Source organism: Oncorhynchus clarkii, chromosome 3 (assembly GCF_045791955.1).
Source record: "Oncorhynchus clarkii lewisi isolate Uvic-CL-2024 chromosome 3, UVic_Ocla_1.0, whole genome shotgun sequence".
Lineage (NCBI taxonomy): Eukaryota > Metazoa > Chordata > Actinopteri > Salmoniformes > Salmonidae > Oncorhynchus > Oncorhynchus clarkii.
In genome coordinates this window covers 4,805,169-4,822,189 of record NC_092149.1, presented here as the reverse complement: position 1 = coordinate 4,822,189, position 17,021 = coordinate 4,805,169, and the positions used below count along the sequence as shown (strand labels likewise).

General features: G+C 42.9%; 1 protein-coding gene and 1 long non-coding RNA gene across 2 annotated transcripts; both read right to left on the bottom strand.

Moving 5' to 3' along the window:
• Window positions 1-98: 98 nt before the first annotated feature.
• Window positions 99-1,476, bottom strand: LOC139386882 (uncharacterized). Its single transcript, XR_011629106.1, has 2 exons — window positions 1,241-1,476; window positions 99-887 (listed from the first exon to the last, which is right to left on the bottom strand). It is a non-coding gene; the product is annotated as an uncharacterized lncRNA (long non-coding RNA).
• Window positions 1,477-8,593: 7,117 nt separating this feature from the next.
• On the bottom strand, window positions 8,594-9,785 carry LOC139386862 (uncharacterized). The gene is made up of 2 exons (XM_071132724.1): window positions 9,615-9,785; window positions 8,594-9,383 (listed from the first exon to the last, which is right to left on the bottom strand). Exons 1-2 carry the CDS (start codon window positions 9,732-9,734, stop codon window positions 8,775-8,777), a joined length of 729 nt encoding a protein of 242 aa, XP_070988825.1. The 5' UTR covers window positions 9,735-9,785; the 3' UTR covers window positions 8,594-8,774.
• Between the last annotated feature and the right edge of the window lie 7,236 nt (window positions 9,786-17,021).

Below are 17,021 nucleotides of genomic sequence, written 5' to 3'. Positions count from 1 at the left end.
CGGAAGTAGACTATCACCCATTCTTTGATTTCCTTTTCTTTTTAAATGCTCCTGATTGTAGCTGATTATTGGGACAAACAAAACAATGTAAATCACACTTGTCTTAATCTGGATTTATTGTGTTGAATGTAGAGCAACATGAGCAGAGTGGAGTTTGGTCCCACATCAAGGCATCAGGGACTGTTTACAGGTTTGCTGGGTTAGGTACTGTAACCCTGGGTTACTGTAGAATACATGGTGGGCAGCAAACCAATCAGGGAGGAGGAGGCAACTACTCATTAACTGAAAATATCAGAAAATGGCTGATAAACAGAATTCTTTAATTCCTCAAATGCATTTCTGAGCATTCTTGGAATCTCTGAAATAAGTTCAACTGCATTCTCAACTTCCTTCGCAATTTGATCTTCTAAGAGTGGAGTTGTGTCGAGACAGAGATCTTTCTTTGGATCGATGAATGTCGCTGGTGGCAGACTGAGACAATCCACCTGTTTCTTATAGAAGTCCAGTTCAGTAGCAGTGAGCTCCCTTCTCCTACTGTAGAGTGTTAGAGAGGTGTAGGTCTTCCCATCCTCATCCCATTTCTCCAGGGTCAGGAGGCAGTCTGAGCACGTTGTCAGGAGAACCTCAGTAACAGGGATGGGGCTCACTGAGGTCCATGTGCTATTGTCATGCAGAGTAAAGTTAGAGTTGATCCTGGAGCATCCGAATCCAAAAGTATTTTGATGTGGAATACCGAAGCCATAGAACTGGGCGATGTCAAGAATGTTGTTCTGGGTACCGACCGGCACAGAGACCTCTATCCAGGCACTGTGTAATAAGGTATACAGTATTTGTTCCCAGAAAGGACGGTCTGAACTCTCAGCAATATACACCCACTTCCCCAGAGTCTGCAAGATGGAAAGGCAGATAGACAATAACTGGGTTAGCTGACACAAACAACCCTGTCTCCCTAACCATGGGTGGAAAGACAGAAGACGGACAGACAGACGGAAGTACGGACAGACAGACAGATGACAGACAGACGGACGGACATACACAGATGGACGGACTGACAGACAGATGACAGACAGACAAACAGACTGATGACGGACCGACAGACAGATGACGGACAGACAGATACACGGACAGACAGACAGACAGACAGACAGACAGACAGACAGACAGACAGACAGACAGACAGACAGACAGACAGACAGGTGGATGGATGGACAGACAGACAGTACAGTTCAGGAGATAGTACCTGATTGACACTGCTCAGCTCCAGTGGTCTCAGGAGATCCTCACAGGTTAAAGGGGCCGCCTGGGAGCCACTCACTGAGAGAAGGCCCAGGACAACAGTGAACCACACAGCCAGCATCATATCTCAATATGTCTCACTCACTATAATGAATCTCCCTGTGTCTCTGTACAGTAAGTCTGTCTCACTCACTATAATGAATCTCCCTGTGTCTCTGTACAGTAAGTCTGTCTCACTCTCCCCCTGTGTCTCTGTACAGTAAGTCTGCCACTGAATCTCCCTGTGTCTCTGTATAAGTTTCTCACTCCCTATAATGAATCTCCCTGTGTCTCTGTACAGTAAGTCTATCTCACTCTGCCTGTTGATGTTTCAGTGATAGGATAGTTCCAGTCTTTATATGATCTAATGTTTGCTCTCCTCTGCCTTTCATGGTAGTACAGATCAGATGTCAGGGACATTTACTGTTTGTTCTGTCTGGCATAGGAGGCTGGTATGAGGATCTATAGGAGGACGGGCTCATTGTAATGGCTGGAATGGGATAATTGGAACGGTATCAAACACATCAAGCATATGGAAACCGTGTTTGACTCCCTTCCATTTTACTACATTCCAGCCAATACAATGAGGCTGTCCTCCTGTAGCTCCTCCCTGCTCTGCTGTGTGGGTTCACAGTTCCACCACTGTTGCTAAATCTAAACAAGACAAAGTCCCACTCCTAATCTCGTGTGGACAGACTACATAACATAAAATGAGTATCTGACGCAATTATGCAACATTTTAGTTCTGAGTTTCTGAAGTTTCTGAAATCAAATCACATTTTAATTTGTCACATGCACAGAATACAACAGGTGTAGTAGACCTTACAGTGAAATTCTGAATACAACAGGTGTAGTAGACCTTACAGTGAAATGCTGAATACAACAGGTGTAGTAGATGTCTTGTTTGTCTATACAGTGAAATTCTGAATACAACAGGTTTTCACCAGTAGGCTGTTTAGACCTTACAGTGAAATGTGTTTTACATTTGAATACAACAGGTGTAGTAGACCTCACAGTGAAATGCTGAATACAACAGGTGTAGTAGACCTTACAGTGAAATGCTGAATACAACAAGTGTAGTAGACCTTACAGTGAAATGCTGAATACAACAGGTGTAGTAGACCTTACAGTGAAATGCTGAATACAACAGGTGTTGTAGACCTTACAGTGAAATGCTGAATACAACAGGTGTAGTAGACCTTACAGTGAAATGCTGAATACAACAGGTGTAGTAGACCTTACAGTGAAATGCTGAATACAACAGGTGTAGTAGACCTTACAGTGAAATGCTGAATACAACAGGTGTAATACAACAGGTGTAGTAGACCTTACAGTGAAATGCTGAATACAACAGGTGTAGTAGACCTTACAGTGAAATGCTGAATACAACAGGTGTAGTAGACCTTACAGTGAAATGCCGGTGTAGTAGACCTTACAGTGAATACAACAGGTGTAGTAGACCTTACAGTGAAATGCTGAATACAACAGGTGTAGTAGACCTTACAGTGAAATGCTGAATACAACAGGTGTAGTAGACCTTACAGTGAAATGCTGAATACAACAGGTGTAGTAGACCTTACAGTGAAATGCTGAATACAACAGGTGTAGTAGACCTTACAATGAAATGCTGAATACAACAGGTGTAGTAGACCTTACAGTGAAATGCTGAATACAACAGGTGTAGTAGACCTTACAGTGAAATGCTGAATACAACAGGTGTAGTAGACCTTACAGTGAAATGCAGAATACAACAGGTGTAGTAGACCTTACAGTGAAATGCTGAATACAACAGGTGTAGTAGACCTTACAGTGAAATGCTGAATACAACAGGTGTAGTAGACCTTACAGTGAAATGCTGAATACAACAGGTGTAGTAGACCTTACAGTGAAATGCTGAATACAACAGGTGTAGTAGACCTTACAGTGAAATGCTGAATACAACAGGTGTAGTAGACCTTACAGTGAAATGCTGAATACAACAGGTGTAGTAGACCTTACAGTGAAATGCTTACTTACAAGCCCTTAATCAACAATGCAGTTTTTAGAAAAATAAGTGTTATTAAGTAAAATATAGATGAATAAAAAATAAAAGTAAGAAGTAATTAAAGAGCAGCAGTAAAATAACAATAGCAAGGCTATATACAGGGGGTACCGGTACAGAGTCAATTAAAGTGACTACGCATAGATAATAAACAGAGAGTTAAAGAAGGGGGGGGAGACAATGCAAGTAGTCTGGGTAGTCATTTGATTAGCTCAGGGCTGCCCAACCCTCTTCCCGGAGATCTACCGTCCTGTGGGTTCTTAGTCCAACCCTAATTTAACACACCTGATTCTACTAATTAGCTGCTCAAGAAGACCTCAACTAGCTGAATCAGATATGCTAAATAAGGGTTGGACTGAAAACCTACAGGACAGTAGATCTCCAGGAAGAGGGTTGGACTGAAAACCTACAGGACAGTAGATCTCCAGGAAGAGGGTTGGACTGAAAACCTACAGGACAGTAGATCTCCAGGAAGAGGGTTGGACTGAAAACCTACAGGACAGTAGATCTTCAGGAAGAGGGTTGGACTGAAAACCTACAGGACAGTAGATCTCCAGGAAGAGGGTTGGACTGAAAACCTACAGGACAGTAGATCTCCAGGAAGAGGGTTGGACTGAAAACCTACAGGACAGTAGATCTCCAAGAAGAGGGTTGGGCAGCCCTGGATTAGCTGTTCAGGAGTCTTGTGGCTTGGGGGTAGAAGCTGTTTAGAAGCCTCTTGGACCTAGACTTGGCGCTCCGGTACCGCTTGCCGTGCGGTAGCAGAGAGAACAGTCTATGACTAGGGTGTCTGGAGTCTATGACAATTTTTAGGGCATTCCTCTGACTCCGCCTGGTATACAGGTCCTGGATGGCAGGAAGCTTGGCCCCAGTGATGTACAGGGCCATATGCACTACCCTCTGTAGTGCCTTACGGTCGGAGGCCGAGCACTTGCCATACCAGGCAGTGATGCAACCAGTCAGGATGCTCTCGATGGTGCAGCTGTAAAACTTTTTGAGGATCTGAGGACTCATGCCAAATCTTTTCAGTCTCCTGAGGGGAAATAGACTTTGTCGTTCCCTCTTCACGACTGTCTTGGTGTGTTTGGACCATGATAGTTTGTTGGTGATGTGGACACCAAGGACCTTGAAGCTCTCAACCTGCTTTACCATAGCCCCAAACGAACTCATACCTAAACAAAACCTGAACTCAGGGGTCAACAGAACATACTGACTGTAAAAACAACCTGAACTCAGGGGTCAACATAACATACTGACTAAAAACAACCTAAATTCAGGGGTCAACATAACATACTGACCGTGAAAACAACCTGAACTCAGGGGTCAACATAACATACTGACTGTAAAAACAACCTGAACTCAGGGATCAACATAACATACTGACTGTGAAAACAACCTGAACTCAGGGGTCAACATAACATACTGACTGTAAAAACAACCTGAACTCAGGGGTCAACGTAACATACTGACTGTAAAAACAACCTAAACTCAGGGGTCAACGTAACATACTGACTGTAAAAACAACCTAAACTCAGGGGTCAACGTAACATACTGACTGTAAAAACAACCTAAACTCAGGGGTCAACATAACATACTGACCGTGAAAACAACCTGAACTCAGGGGTCAACATAACATACTGACTGTAAAAACAACCTGAACTCAGGGGTCAACATAACATACTGACTGTAAAAGAGACAATAATAAGACTGTAACAAGTGTATTTGCAGGGTATGTGACTAGATTAGGAGGTCAGTTTGTAGACCAACACCCAGTGGGTTTTGTTAACCAGAGGGTATGAAACCATAGTGGTAAACATTACTTCTGTTATGAGAAACATTAAGTTGTGTCGGGACAGAGATCTTTCTGTGGATCCATGAATGTCGCTGGTGGCAGACTGAGACACCATGAAGATACAGCAGATCAAGGAGAACCGGGAGGCCCACCTGGCAGCCATGATGGAACGCCTGCAGGAGAAGTGAGAGAAGACTGGCCAGTAGTATTGTAGTAATAGTACTGCAGTAGTGGTAGTAGTTCTGTGGTAGTAGTAGTAATGGTGTAGTAGTAATGGTATAGTAGTAATGGTGTAGCAGGGTAGTAATGTAATAGTAATGTAAGATGGAGCAGATCAAGGAGAACCGCCAGGCCCAATTGACCATCCTACCGATCCTCGACTTCGGCGATGTCAATAACAAAATAGCCTCCAATACCCTACTCAATAAATTGGATGCAGTCTATCACAGTGCCATCCGTTTTGTCACCAAAGCCCCATATACTACCCGCCACTGTGACCTGTACGCTCTCGTTGGCTGGTCCTCGCTTCATACTCGTCGCCAAACCCACTGGCTCCAGGTCATCTACAAGACCCTGCTAGATAAAGTCCCTCCTTATCTCAGCTCGCTGGTCACCATAGCAGCACCGACCTGTAGCACGCGCTCAGCAGGTATATCTCTCTGATCACCCCCAAAACCAATTCTTCCTTTGGCCGCCTCTCCTTCCAGTTCTCTGCTGCCAATGACTGGTACGAACTACAAAAGTCTCTGAAACTGGAAACACTTATCTCCCTCACTAGCTTTAAGCACCAGCTGTCAGAGCAGCTCACAGATTACTGCACCTGTACATAGCCCATCTATAATTTAGCCCAAACAGCTACAGTGGGGCAAAAAAGAATTTAGTCAGCCACCAATTGTGCAAGTTCGCCCACTTAAATAGATGCGAGAGGCCTGTAATTTTCATCATATGTATACTTCAACTATGACAGACAAAATGAGAAAAACAATCCTGAAAATCACATTGTAGGATTTTTAATGAATTTATTTGCAAATTATGGTGGAAAATAAGTATTTGGTCAATAACAAAAGTTTCTCAATACTTTGTTATATCCCCTTTGTTGGCAATGACAGAGGTCAAACGTTTTCTGTAAGTCTTCACAAGGTTTTCACACACTGTTGCTGGTATTTTGGCCCATTCCTCCATGCAGATCTCCTCTAGAGCAGTGATGTTTTGGGGCTGTTGCTGGGCTACACGGACTTTCAACTCCCTCCAAATATTTTCTATGGGGTTGAGATCTGGAGACTGGCTAGGCCACTCCAGGACCTTGAAATGCTTCTTACGAAGCCACTCCTTCGTTGCCCAGGCGGTGTGTTTGGAATCATTGTCATGCTGAAAGATCCAGCCACGTTTCATCTTCAATGCTCTTGCTGATGGAAGGAGGTTTTCACTCAAAATCTCACGATACATGGCCCCATTCATTCTTTCCTTTACATGGATCAGTCGTCCTGGTCCCTTTGCAGAAAAACAGCCCCAAAGCATGATGTTTCCACCCCCATGCTTCACAGTAGGTATGGTGTTCTTTGGATGCAACTCAGCATTCTTCGTCCTCCAAACACGACGAGTTGAGTTTTTACCAAAAAGTTATATTTTGGTTTCATCTGACCATATGACATTCTCCCAATCTTCTTCTGGAATCATCCAAATTCTCTCTAGCAAAATTCAGACGGGCCTTGACATGTACTGGCTTAAGCAGGGGGACACGTCTGGCAATGCAGGATTTGAGTCCCTGGCGGCATAGTGTGTTACTGATGGTAGGCTTTGTTTCTTTGGTCCCAGCTCTCTGCAGGTCATTCACTAGGTCCCCCCGTGTGGTTCTGGGATTTTTGCTCACCGTTCTTGTGATCATTTTGACCCCACGGGGTGAGATCTTGCGTGGAGCCCTAGATCGAGGGAGATAATCAGTGGTCTTGTATGTCTTCCATTTCCTAATAATTGCTCCCACAGTTGATTTATTCAAACCAAGCTGCTTACCTATTGCAGATTCAGTCTTCCCAGCATGGTGCAGGTCTACAATTTTGTTTCTGGTGTCCTTTGACAGCTCTTTGGTCTTGGCCATAGTGGAGTTTGGAGTGTGACTGTTTGAGGTTGTGGACAGCTGTCTTTTATACTGATAACAAGTTCAAACAGGTGCCATTAATACAGGTAACGAGTGGAGGACAGAGGAGCCTCTTAAAGAAGAAGTTACAGGTCTGTGAGAGCCAGAAATTTTGCTTGTTTGTAGGTGACCAAATACTTATTTTCCACCATAATTTGCAAATAAATTCATTAAAAATCCTACAATGTGATTTTCTGGATTTAAAAAAAATAATTTTTCTGTCATAGTTGAAGTGTACCTATGATGACAATTACAGGCCTTTCTCATCTTTGTAAGTGGGAGAACTTGCACAATTGGTGGCTGACTAAATACTTTTTTGCCCCACTGTACCTCTTCCCCTACTGTATTTATTTATTTATTTAGCTCCTTTTTAGCCCATTATTTCTATCTCTACTTTGCACATTCTTCCACTGCAAATCAACCATTCCAGTGTTTTACTTGCTATATTGTATTTACTTCGCCACCACAGCCTTTTTTTTGCCTTTACCTCCCTTTTCTCACCTCATTTGCTCACATTGTATATAGACTTATTTTTCTACTGTTATTATTGACTGTATGTTTGTTTTAATCCATGTGTAACTCTGTGTTGTTGTATGTGTCACACTGTTTTGCTTTATATTGGCCAGGTCGCAATTGTAAATGAGAACTTGTTCTCAACTTGCCTACCGGGTTAAATAAAGGTGAAAAAATTAAAAATTATTAGGAGAAGGTGTGATCTAGAATTAGAATGATAGAACTAGAATAAAAATAGACTTCATTCTAAGAAACCACTAGGGGTGCATCCTGCCTGTATAAGATATAAGTCTAACTTCCTGTCCAGTGTGGATGTTAACTTTTCTCTGGTAGTTCCATACATAGAGAATGGATACTCCACATTCAGCACACTACAACTACTCTGTTTAAATATGTCACAACGATCTGTCTGCATCCTCCACAAGCTGACTACTACAGTACAAGTGTTCTCCCTCCATGTGTCTCAAGCTTCGCTGAATAAAGCTCTGGGCTTCTGTCAACATGACATGTACCATCTCATTATTTTCTGTGCTAAAGACAAGGGAACATGTGAACTGCCAAATAAAAGAACCAATGACCTAAACATGTTGAGTGGTTGATGTTTTAGGAATGACTGTCCTGCTGTCGATAAGAGACATTGAGTAGGCTACTCTCAGTGATGTCAGTAGAACAGGGTTTCCCTAACTCGGTCCTGGGGACCGAACGTTCCCTTGGGGGCCCCGGGACCCAGTTTGAGAAACCCGGAAGTAGACTATCAACCATTCTTTGATTTCCTTTTCTTTTTAAATGCTCCCGATTGTAGCTGGTTATTGGGACAAACAAAACAATGTAAATCACATTTGTCTTAATCTGGATTTATTGTGTTGAATGTAGAGCAACATGAGCAGAGTGGAGTTTGGACCCACATCAAGGTATCAGGGACTGTTTACAGGCTTGCTGGGTTAGGTACTGTAACCCTGGGTTACTGTAGAATACATGGTGGGCAGCAAACCAATCAGGGAGGAGGAGGCAACTACTCATTAACCGAAAATATCAGAAAATGGCTGATAAACAGAATTCTTTAATTCTTCAAATGCATTTCGGAGCATTCTTGGAATCTCTGAAATAAGTTCAACTGCATTCTCAACTTCTTTCGCAATTTGATCTTCTAAGAGTGGAGTTGTGTCGAGACAGAGATCTTTCTTTGGATCGATGAATGTCGCTGGTGGCAGACTGAGACAATCCACCTGTTTCTTATAGAAGTCCAGTTCAGTAGCAGTGAGCTCCCTTCTCCTACTGTAGAGTGTTAGAGAGGTGTAGGTCTTCCCATCCTCATCCCATTTCTCCAGGGTCAGGAGGCAGTCTGAGCACGTTGTCAGGAGAACCTCAGTAACAGGGATGGGGCTCACTGAGGTCCATGTGCTATTGTCATGCAGAGTAAAGTTAGAGTTGATCCTGGAGCATCCGAATCCAAAAGTATTTTGATGTGGAATACCGAAGCCATAGAACTGGGCGATGTCAAGAATGTTGTTCTGGGTACCGACCGGCACAGAGACCTCTATCCAGGCACTGTGTAATAAGGTATACAGTATTTGTTCCCAGAAAGGACGGTCTGAACTCTCAGCAATATACACCCACTTCCCCAGAGTCTGCAAGATGGAAAGGCAGATAGACAATAACTGGGTCACCTGACACAAACAACCCTGTCTCTCTAATCATTGTTGGACAGACAGACGATGGACAGACAGGCGTACGGACAGACAGACAGACAGACAGACAGACAGACAGACAGACAGACAGACAGACAGACAGACAGGTAGACGGACAGACAGACAGGTAGATGGACAGACAGACAGACAGTACAGTTCAGTGGATAGTACCTGAGTGACACTGCTCAGCTCCAGTGGTCTCAGGAGATCCTCACAGGTTAAAGGGGCCGCCTGGGAGCCACTCACTGAGAGAAGGCCCAGGACAACAGTGACACACACAGCTAGCATCATATCTGTCTCGCTCTGCCTGTTGATGTTTCAGTAATACTAAGGATAGTTCCAGTCTTTATATGATCTAATGTTTGCTCTCCTCTGCCTTTCGTGATACAACAGATCAGCCAGTACAATGAGGCCGTCCTCCTATAGTTCCTCCCACTGTCCTGCTCTGCTGTCTGGGTTCACAGTTCCATCACTATTGCTTAATCTAAAAATACTCCTAATCTCGAGTGGACAGACTACATAATTTTAAATGAGTATCTGGAGCAAATAAGTAACATTTTAGTTCTGAGTTTCTGAAATTAACCTATTCTTAAACAAAACTTGAACTGAAGTGTCAACACAACATACTAACTGTAAAAACAACCTGAACTCAGGGGTCAACATAACATACTGACTATAAAAACAACCTGAACTCAGGGGTCAACGTAACATACTGACTGTAAAAACAACCTGAACTCAGGGATCAACATAACATACTGACTATAAAAACAACCTGAACTTAAGGGTCAACGTAACATATTGACTGTAAAAACAACCTGAACTCAGGGGTCAACATGACATACTGACTGTAAAAAATACCTAAACTCAGGGGTCAACATAACATACTGACTGTAAAAACAACCTAAACTCAGGGGTCAACATAACACACTGACTGTAAAAACAACCTAAACTCAGGGGTCAACATAACATACTGACTGTAAAAACAACCTAAACTCAGGGGTCAACATAACATACTGACTGTAAAAGACACAATAATGGGGACTGTTTCAAGTCTATTTGCTGGGTATGTGCCTAGATTATGAGGTCAGTCTGTAGACCAACACCCAGTGGGTTTTGTTAACCAGAGGGTATGAAACCAGGCGCCTCCCGAGGGGTGCAGTGATCTAAGGCACTGCACCACAGTGCTTGCTGTGTCACTAGATATCCTGGTTCGAGTCCAGGCTCTGTCGTAGCCGGTGGCGAACAGTTAGCCCAGCATCCCGGTTAAGGGAGGGTTTGGCCGGCAGGGATGTTTTTGTCCCATCATGCAGTGCACGCACGCAGTAACGCAGAACCTCAGTAATAGGGATGGGGGTCACTGAGGTCCATGTGTTATTGTCATGCAGAGTAAAGTTGATCCTGAAGCATCAGTTCTCTGATCCGGAATACTGAAGACATAGAAGTCTACAACATTGACCGGCACAGAGACCTTTATCCAGGCACTGTGTAACAATGTATTCAGTATTATCTACCAGGAAGGACGGCCTGAACTCTCAACAATAGACACCCACTTCCCCAGAGTCTGCTAGATGGAAAGGCAGATAGACAATAACTGGGTCAGCTGACACAAACAACACTGGCTCCATAACCATGGGTGGACAGACAGACGGGTGGATGGGTGGACAGATGGACAGGCGGACAGGCGGACCGGCAGACGGACAGGCGGACGGACAGGCGGACAGGCAGACGGACAGGCGGACCGACAGACGGACAGGCGGACAGACAGGCGGACAGGCGGACAGGCGGACCGACAGGCGGACAGGCGGACGGACAGGCGGACAGGCGGACCGACAGGCGGACGGACAGGCGGACAGGCGGACGGACAGGCGGACAGGCGGACCGACAGACGGACAGGCGGACGGACAGGCGGACAGGCGGACGGACAGGCGGACAGGCGGACGGACAGACGGACTAGCGGACCGACATGCGGACAAACTGATAGCTATAATGTTTACTCTCCTGTGACTTTTATGACACAACAAGTCAGGTCCCAGGAACATTTGCTGTTTGTTCCGTCAAGGTTTCCAGTTCTAGAACGGTTGCTAAATCTAATCAACTCAAAGTCCCATTTGCACATTCCTGATCTTTTGTGGACAGACTATGTTACATAAATCGAGTATCTGACACATTTTTTGTTCTGAGTTTTCCAAGATGAACCCATTCCTAACGCAGAGTGCTGTTGTTTCCAGCAGGGGGCAGTAAAAGCTTTTTGACTATTAATACTGAACTTAATTGTATTGTCAATACTGTATTGCAATGAATGAAAGGGGCTTTTTAGATTCCCTACAGTGCCTTTATTGAAGTCTGTATGTGAGCGTCTTGATCTGGTGCAGCACTTGTACTTCCAAGTCTAACATCCCAGCATTCTAAAGTCTAACATCGTAGTATTCTAAAGTCTAACATCCCAGCATTCTAAAGTCTAACATCCCAGTATTCTAAAGTCTAACATCCCAGTATTCTAAAGTCTAACATCCCAGCATTCTAAAGTCTAACATCCCAGTATTCTAAAGTCTAACATCCCAGCATTCTAAAGTCTAACATCCCAGTATTCTAAAGTCTAACATCCCAGCATTCTAAAGTCTAACATCCCAGTATTCTAAAGTCTAACATCCCAGCATTCTAAAGTCTAACATCCCAGTATTCTAAAGTCTAACATCGTAGTATTCTAAAGTCTAACATCCCAGCATTCTAAAGTCTAACATCCCAGTATTCTAAAGTCTAACATCCCAGCATTCTAAAGTCTAACATCGTAGTATTCTAAAGTCTAACATCCCAGCATTCTAAAGTCTAACATCCCAGTATTCTAAAGTCTAACATCCCAGTATTCTAAAGTCTAACATCCCAGCGCTCTAAAGTCTAACATCCCAGTATTCTAAAGTCTAACATCCCAGCATTCTAAAGTCTAACATCCCAGCATTCTAAAGTCTAACATCCCAGTATTCTAAAGTCTAACATCCCAGCATTCTAAAGTCTAACATCCCAGTATTCTAAAGTCTAACATCCCAGTATTCTAAAGTCTAACATCCCAGCATTCTGAAGTCTAACATCACAGCATTCTAAAGTCTAACATCCCAGCATTCTAAAGTCTAACATCCCAGTATTCTAAAGTCTAACATCCCAGTATTCTAAAGTCTAACATCCCAGTATTCTAAAGTCTAACATCCCAGTATTCTTAAGTCTAACATCCCAGTATTCTAAAGTCTAACATCGTAGTATTCTAAAGTCTAACATCCCAGTATTCTAAAGTCTAACATCCCAGCATTCTAAAGTCTAACTTCCCAGCATTCTAAAGTCTAACATCCCAGTATACTAAAGTCTAACATCCCAGTATTCTAAAGTCTAACATCCCAGCATTCTAAAGTCTAACATCCCAGCATTCTAAAGTCTAACTTCCCAGCATTCTAAAGTCTAAAATCCCAGCATTCTAAAGTCTAACATCGTAGTATTCTAAAGTCTAACATCCCAGCATTCTAAAGTCTAACATCCCAGTATTCTAAAGTCTAACATCCCAGCATTCTAAAGTCTAACATCCCAGCATTCTAAAGTCTAACATCCCAGTATTCTAAAGTCTAACATCCCAGTATTCTAAAGTCTAACATCCCAGTATTCTAAAGTCTAACATCCCAGTATTCTCAAGTCTAACATCCCAGTATTCTAAAGTCTAACATCCCAGTATTCTCAAGTCTAACATCCCAGCATTCTAAAGTCTAACATCCCAGCGCTCTAAAGTCTAACATCCCAGTATTCTAAAGTCTAACATCCCAGTATTCTAAAGTCTAACATCCCAGTATTCTAAAGTCTAACTTCGTAGTATTCTAAAGTCTAACATCCCAGCATTCTAAAGTCTAACATCCCAGCATTCTAAAGTCTAACATCCCAGCATTCTAAAGTCTAACATCCCAGTATTCTAAAGTCTAACATCCCAGTATTCTAAAGTCTAACTTCGTAGTATTCTAAAGTCTAACATCCCAGCATTCTAAAGTCTAACATCCCAGCATTCTAAAGTCTAACATCCCAGCATTCTAAAGTCTAACATCCCAGTATTCTAAAGTCTAACATCGTAGTATTCTCAAGTCTAACATCCCAGCATTCTAAAGTCTAACATCCCAGCATTCTAAAGTCTAACATCCCAGTATTCTAAAGTCTAACATCCCAGTATTCTAAAGTCTAACATCCCAGTATTCTAAAGTCTAACATCCCAGTATTCTCAAGTCTAACATCCCAGTATTCTAAAGTCTAACATCCCAGTATTCTCAAGTCTAACATCCCAGCATTCTAAAGTCTAACATCCCAGCGCTCTAAAGTCTAACATCCCAGTATTCTAAAGTCTAACATCCCAGTATTCTAAAGTCTAACATCCCAGTATTCTAAAGTCTAACTTCGTAGTATTCTAAAGTCTAACATCCCAGCATTCTAAAGTCTAACATCCCAGCATTCTAAAGTCTAACATCCCAGCATTCTAAAGTCTAACATCCCAGTATTCTAAAGTCTAACATCGTAGTATTCTAAAGTCTAACATCCCAGCATTCTAAAGTCTAACATCCCAGTATTCTCAAGTCTAACATCCCAGCATTCTAAAGTCTAACATCCCAGTATTCTAAAGTCTAACATCCCAGTATTCTAAAGTCTAACATCCCAGCATTCTAAAGTCTAACATCCCAGTATTCTAAAGTCTAACATCGTAGTATTCTAAAGTCTAACATCCCAGTATTCTAAAGTCTAACATCCCAGTATTCTAAAGTCTAACTTCGTAGTATTCTAAAGTCTAACATCGTAGTATTCTAAAGTCTAACATCCCAGTATTCTAAAGTCTAACATCGTAGTATTCTAAAGTCTAACATCCCAGTATTCTAAAGTCTAACATCGTAGTATTCTAAAGTCTAACATCCCAGCATTCTAAAGTCTAGCATCGTAGTATTCTAAAGTCTAACATCCCAGTATTCTAAAGTCTAACATCGTAGTATTCTAAAGTCTAACATCGTAGTATTCTAAAGTCTAACATCCCAGTATTCTAAAGTCTAACATCGTAGTATTCTAAAGTCTAACATCCCAGTATTCTAAAGTCTAACATCGTAGTATTCTAAAGTCTAACATCCCAGTATTCTAAAGTCTAACATCGTAGTATTCTAAAGTCTAACATCCCAGTATTCTAAAGTCTAACATCCCAGTATTCTAAAGTCTAACATCCCAGTATTCTAAAGTCTAACATCCCAGTATTCTAAAGTCTAACATCCCAGTATTCTAAAGTCTAACATCCCAGCATTCTAAAGTCTAACATCCCAGTATTCTAAAGTCTAACATCCCAGCATTCTAAAGTCTAACATCCCAGTATTCTAAAGTCTAACTTCCCAGCATTCTAAAGTCTAACTTCCCAGTATTCTAAAGTCTAACATCCCAGCATTCTAAAGTCTAACATCCCAGTATTCTAAAGTCTAACTTCGTAGTATTCTAAAGTCTAACATCCCAGTATTCTAAAGTCTAACTTCCCAGCATTCTAAAGTCTAACATCGTAGTATTCTAAAGTCTAACATCCCAGTATTCTAAAGTCTAACATCCCAGTATTCTAAAGTCTAACATCCCAGCATTCTAAAGTCTAACATCCCAGTATTCTAAAGTCTAACATCCCAGTATTCTAAAGTCTAACATCCCAGCATTCTAAAGTCTAACATCCCAGTATTCTAAAGTCTAACATCCCAGCATTCTAAAGTCTAACATCCCAGTATTCTATAGCATGCTGTTTACCACCATAATAAGAGGATACATTGTTGTCTTCTCACCCAGGGTGGAGCCAGGTGCCATCTAGCAGGCTGTAGAGCCCCGAGATACCCTGTAAAGAACATGAACTCTCCCTGGCAGTCACAGAGGAGGCCTTTCTCCCAGCGTTTCATCAACACTCCAGTCCCCTATTGATGGGGCCAACACTGGCTTTATATACTGTACAAACAGCAGCTAGGAGCCGCAGCACACTGACTCATTCTTCTTTGTGTGAGAACGTAGGGGGAGCCCCTGTCTGCTCCTTTGTGACGGTGTCTGTCAACAGTGTAGTTGTGTAGTTGGAGGCTGAGGCCATTGTGGCGGCCAGTGCCTCTTATTGACTCAGGGCCTCGCCAGGTTTGTTCCCAGGGCCCAACCCGAGGGCTCATGAATAATGGAGACAGGATCCTCGGGTGCAGAGGGAGGTTGAGAGGAAGTTTGGCACACTATTCACTATTTAGTGCACTACTTTTGACCAGGGCCCACAGGGAATAGGGTGCCATTTGGGACACATCATTTGACAAAGTGGGGTTATTTCAAATCTGAAGCTGCTTGTTTTATCCTTTTAAGCAAATGATTAATGGTGGGGTCACATTCACTACCAGTGTGTCTGCTGTAACCTTGAGTCAGATAGCTGCAGTGCTCTGTGTGTGTGCAATGTATTTATGCATGTGCGTGTGCGTGTGTGTGTAACATACTATACATCTGGATGTTGATGTATTATGTTGACTCAGTAAGAATCACGTGTGCAGGTCCTTGTATATTCACAGAGCTAAGACATCCCGAAGATTTGACAGTTGAGAAAGTTATTTTTCCTTTCTGAGACCTCGGGCAAGTTTATACAGCCTTTCTTTCACTTGTCACAGCAACCACTTCCTGATCTGTGTGGACTGAGGGTTTGTCCTTTTCCCATTCACTTCTGGGAATGTTATTCTCCTCTTCACCTATGCCCTTCACCTGTCCCCACTCTGTGTATAGAGGAGTAATCCACCTGTCCCTGCTCTGTGTATAGAGGAGTAATCCACCTGTCCCTGCTCTGTGTATAGAGGAGTAATCCACCTGTCCCTGCTCTGTGTATAGAGAAGTAATCCACCTGTCCCTGCTCTGTGTATAGAGGAGTAATCCACCTGTCCCTGCTCTGTGTATAGAGGAGTAATCCACCTGTCCCTGCTCTGTGTATAGAGAAGTGATCCTTCCCCTGTCCCTACTCTGTGTATAGAGAAGTGATCCTTCCCCTATCCCTACTCTGTGTATAGAGGAGTAATCCACCTGTCCCTGCTCTGTGTATAGAGAAGTGATCCTTCCCCTATCCCTACTCTGTGTATAGAGGAGTAATCCACCTGTCCCTGCTCTGTGTATAGAGGAGTAATCCACCTGTCCCTACTCTGTGTATAGAGAAGTGATCCTTCCCCTGTCCCTGCTCTGTGTATAGAGGAGTAATCATTCCCCTATCCCTACTCTGTGTATAGAGGAGTAATCCACCTGTCCCTACTCTGTGTATAGAGGAGTAATTCACCTGTCCCTGCTCTGTGTATAGAGAAGTGATCCTTCCCCTGTCCCTACTCTGTGTATAGAGGAGTAATATACCTGTCCCTGCTCTGTGTATAGAGAAAAGATCCTTCCCCTGTCCCTACTCTGTGTATAGAGGAGTAATATACCTGTCCCTGCTCTGTGTATAAAGGAGTAATCATTCCCCTATCCCTACTCTGTGTATAGAGGAGTAATCCACCTGTCCCTGCTCTGTGTATAGAGAAAAGATCCTTCCCCTGTCCCTACTCTGTGTAT

Coding starts and splice junctions, on each gene's coding strand:
- LOC139386862 (XM_071132724.1), bottom strand. CDS start 9,734: ATGATGCTAGCTGTGTGTGTCACTGTTGTCCTGGGCCTTCTCTCAGTG. Junction 9,384..9,614: donor AGCTGAGCAGTGTCACTCAG/GTACTATCCACT, acceptor TCCATCTTGCAG/ACTCTGGGGAAGTGGGTGTA.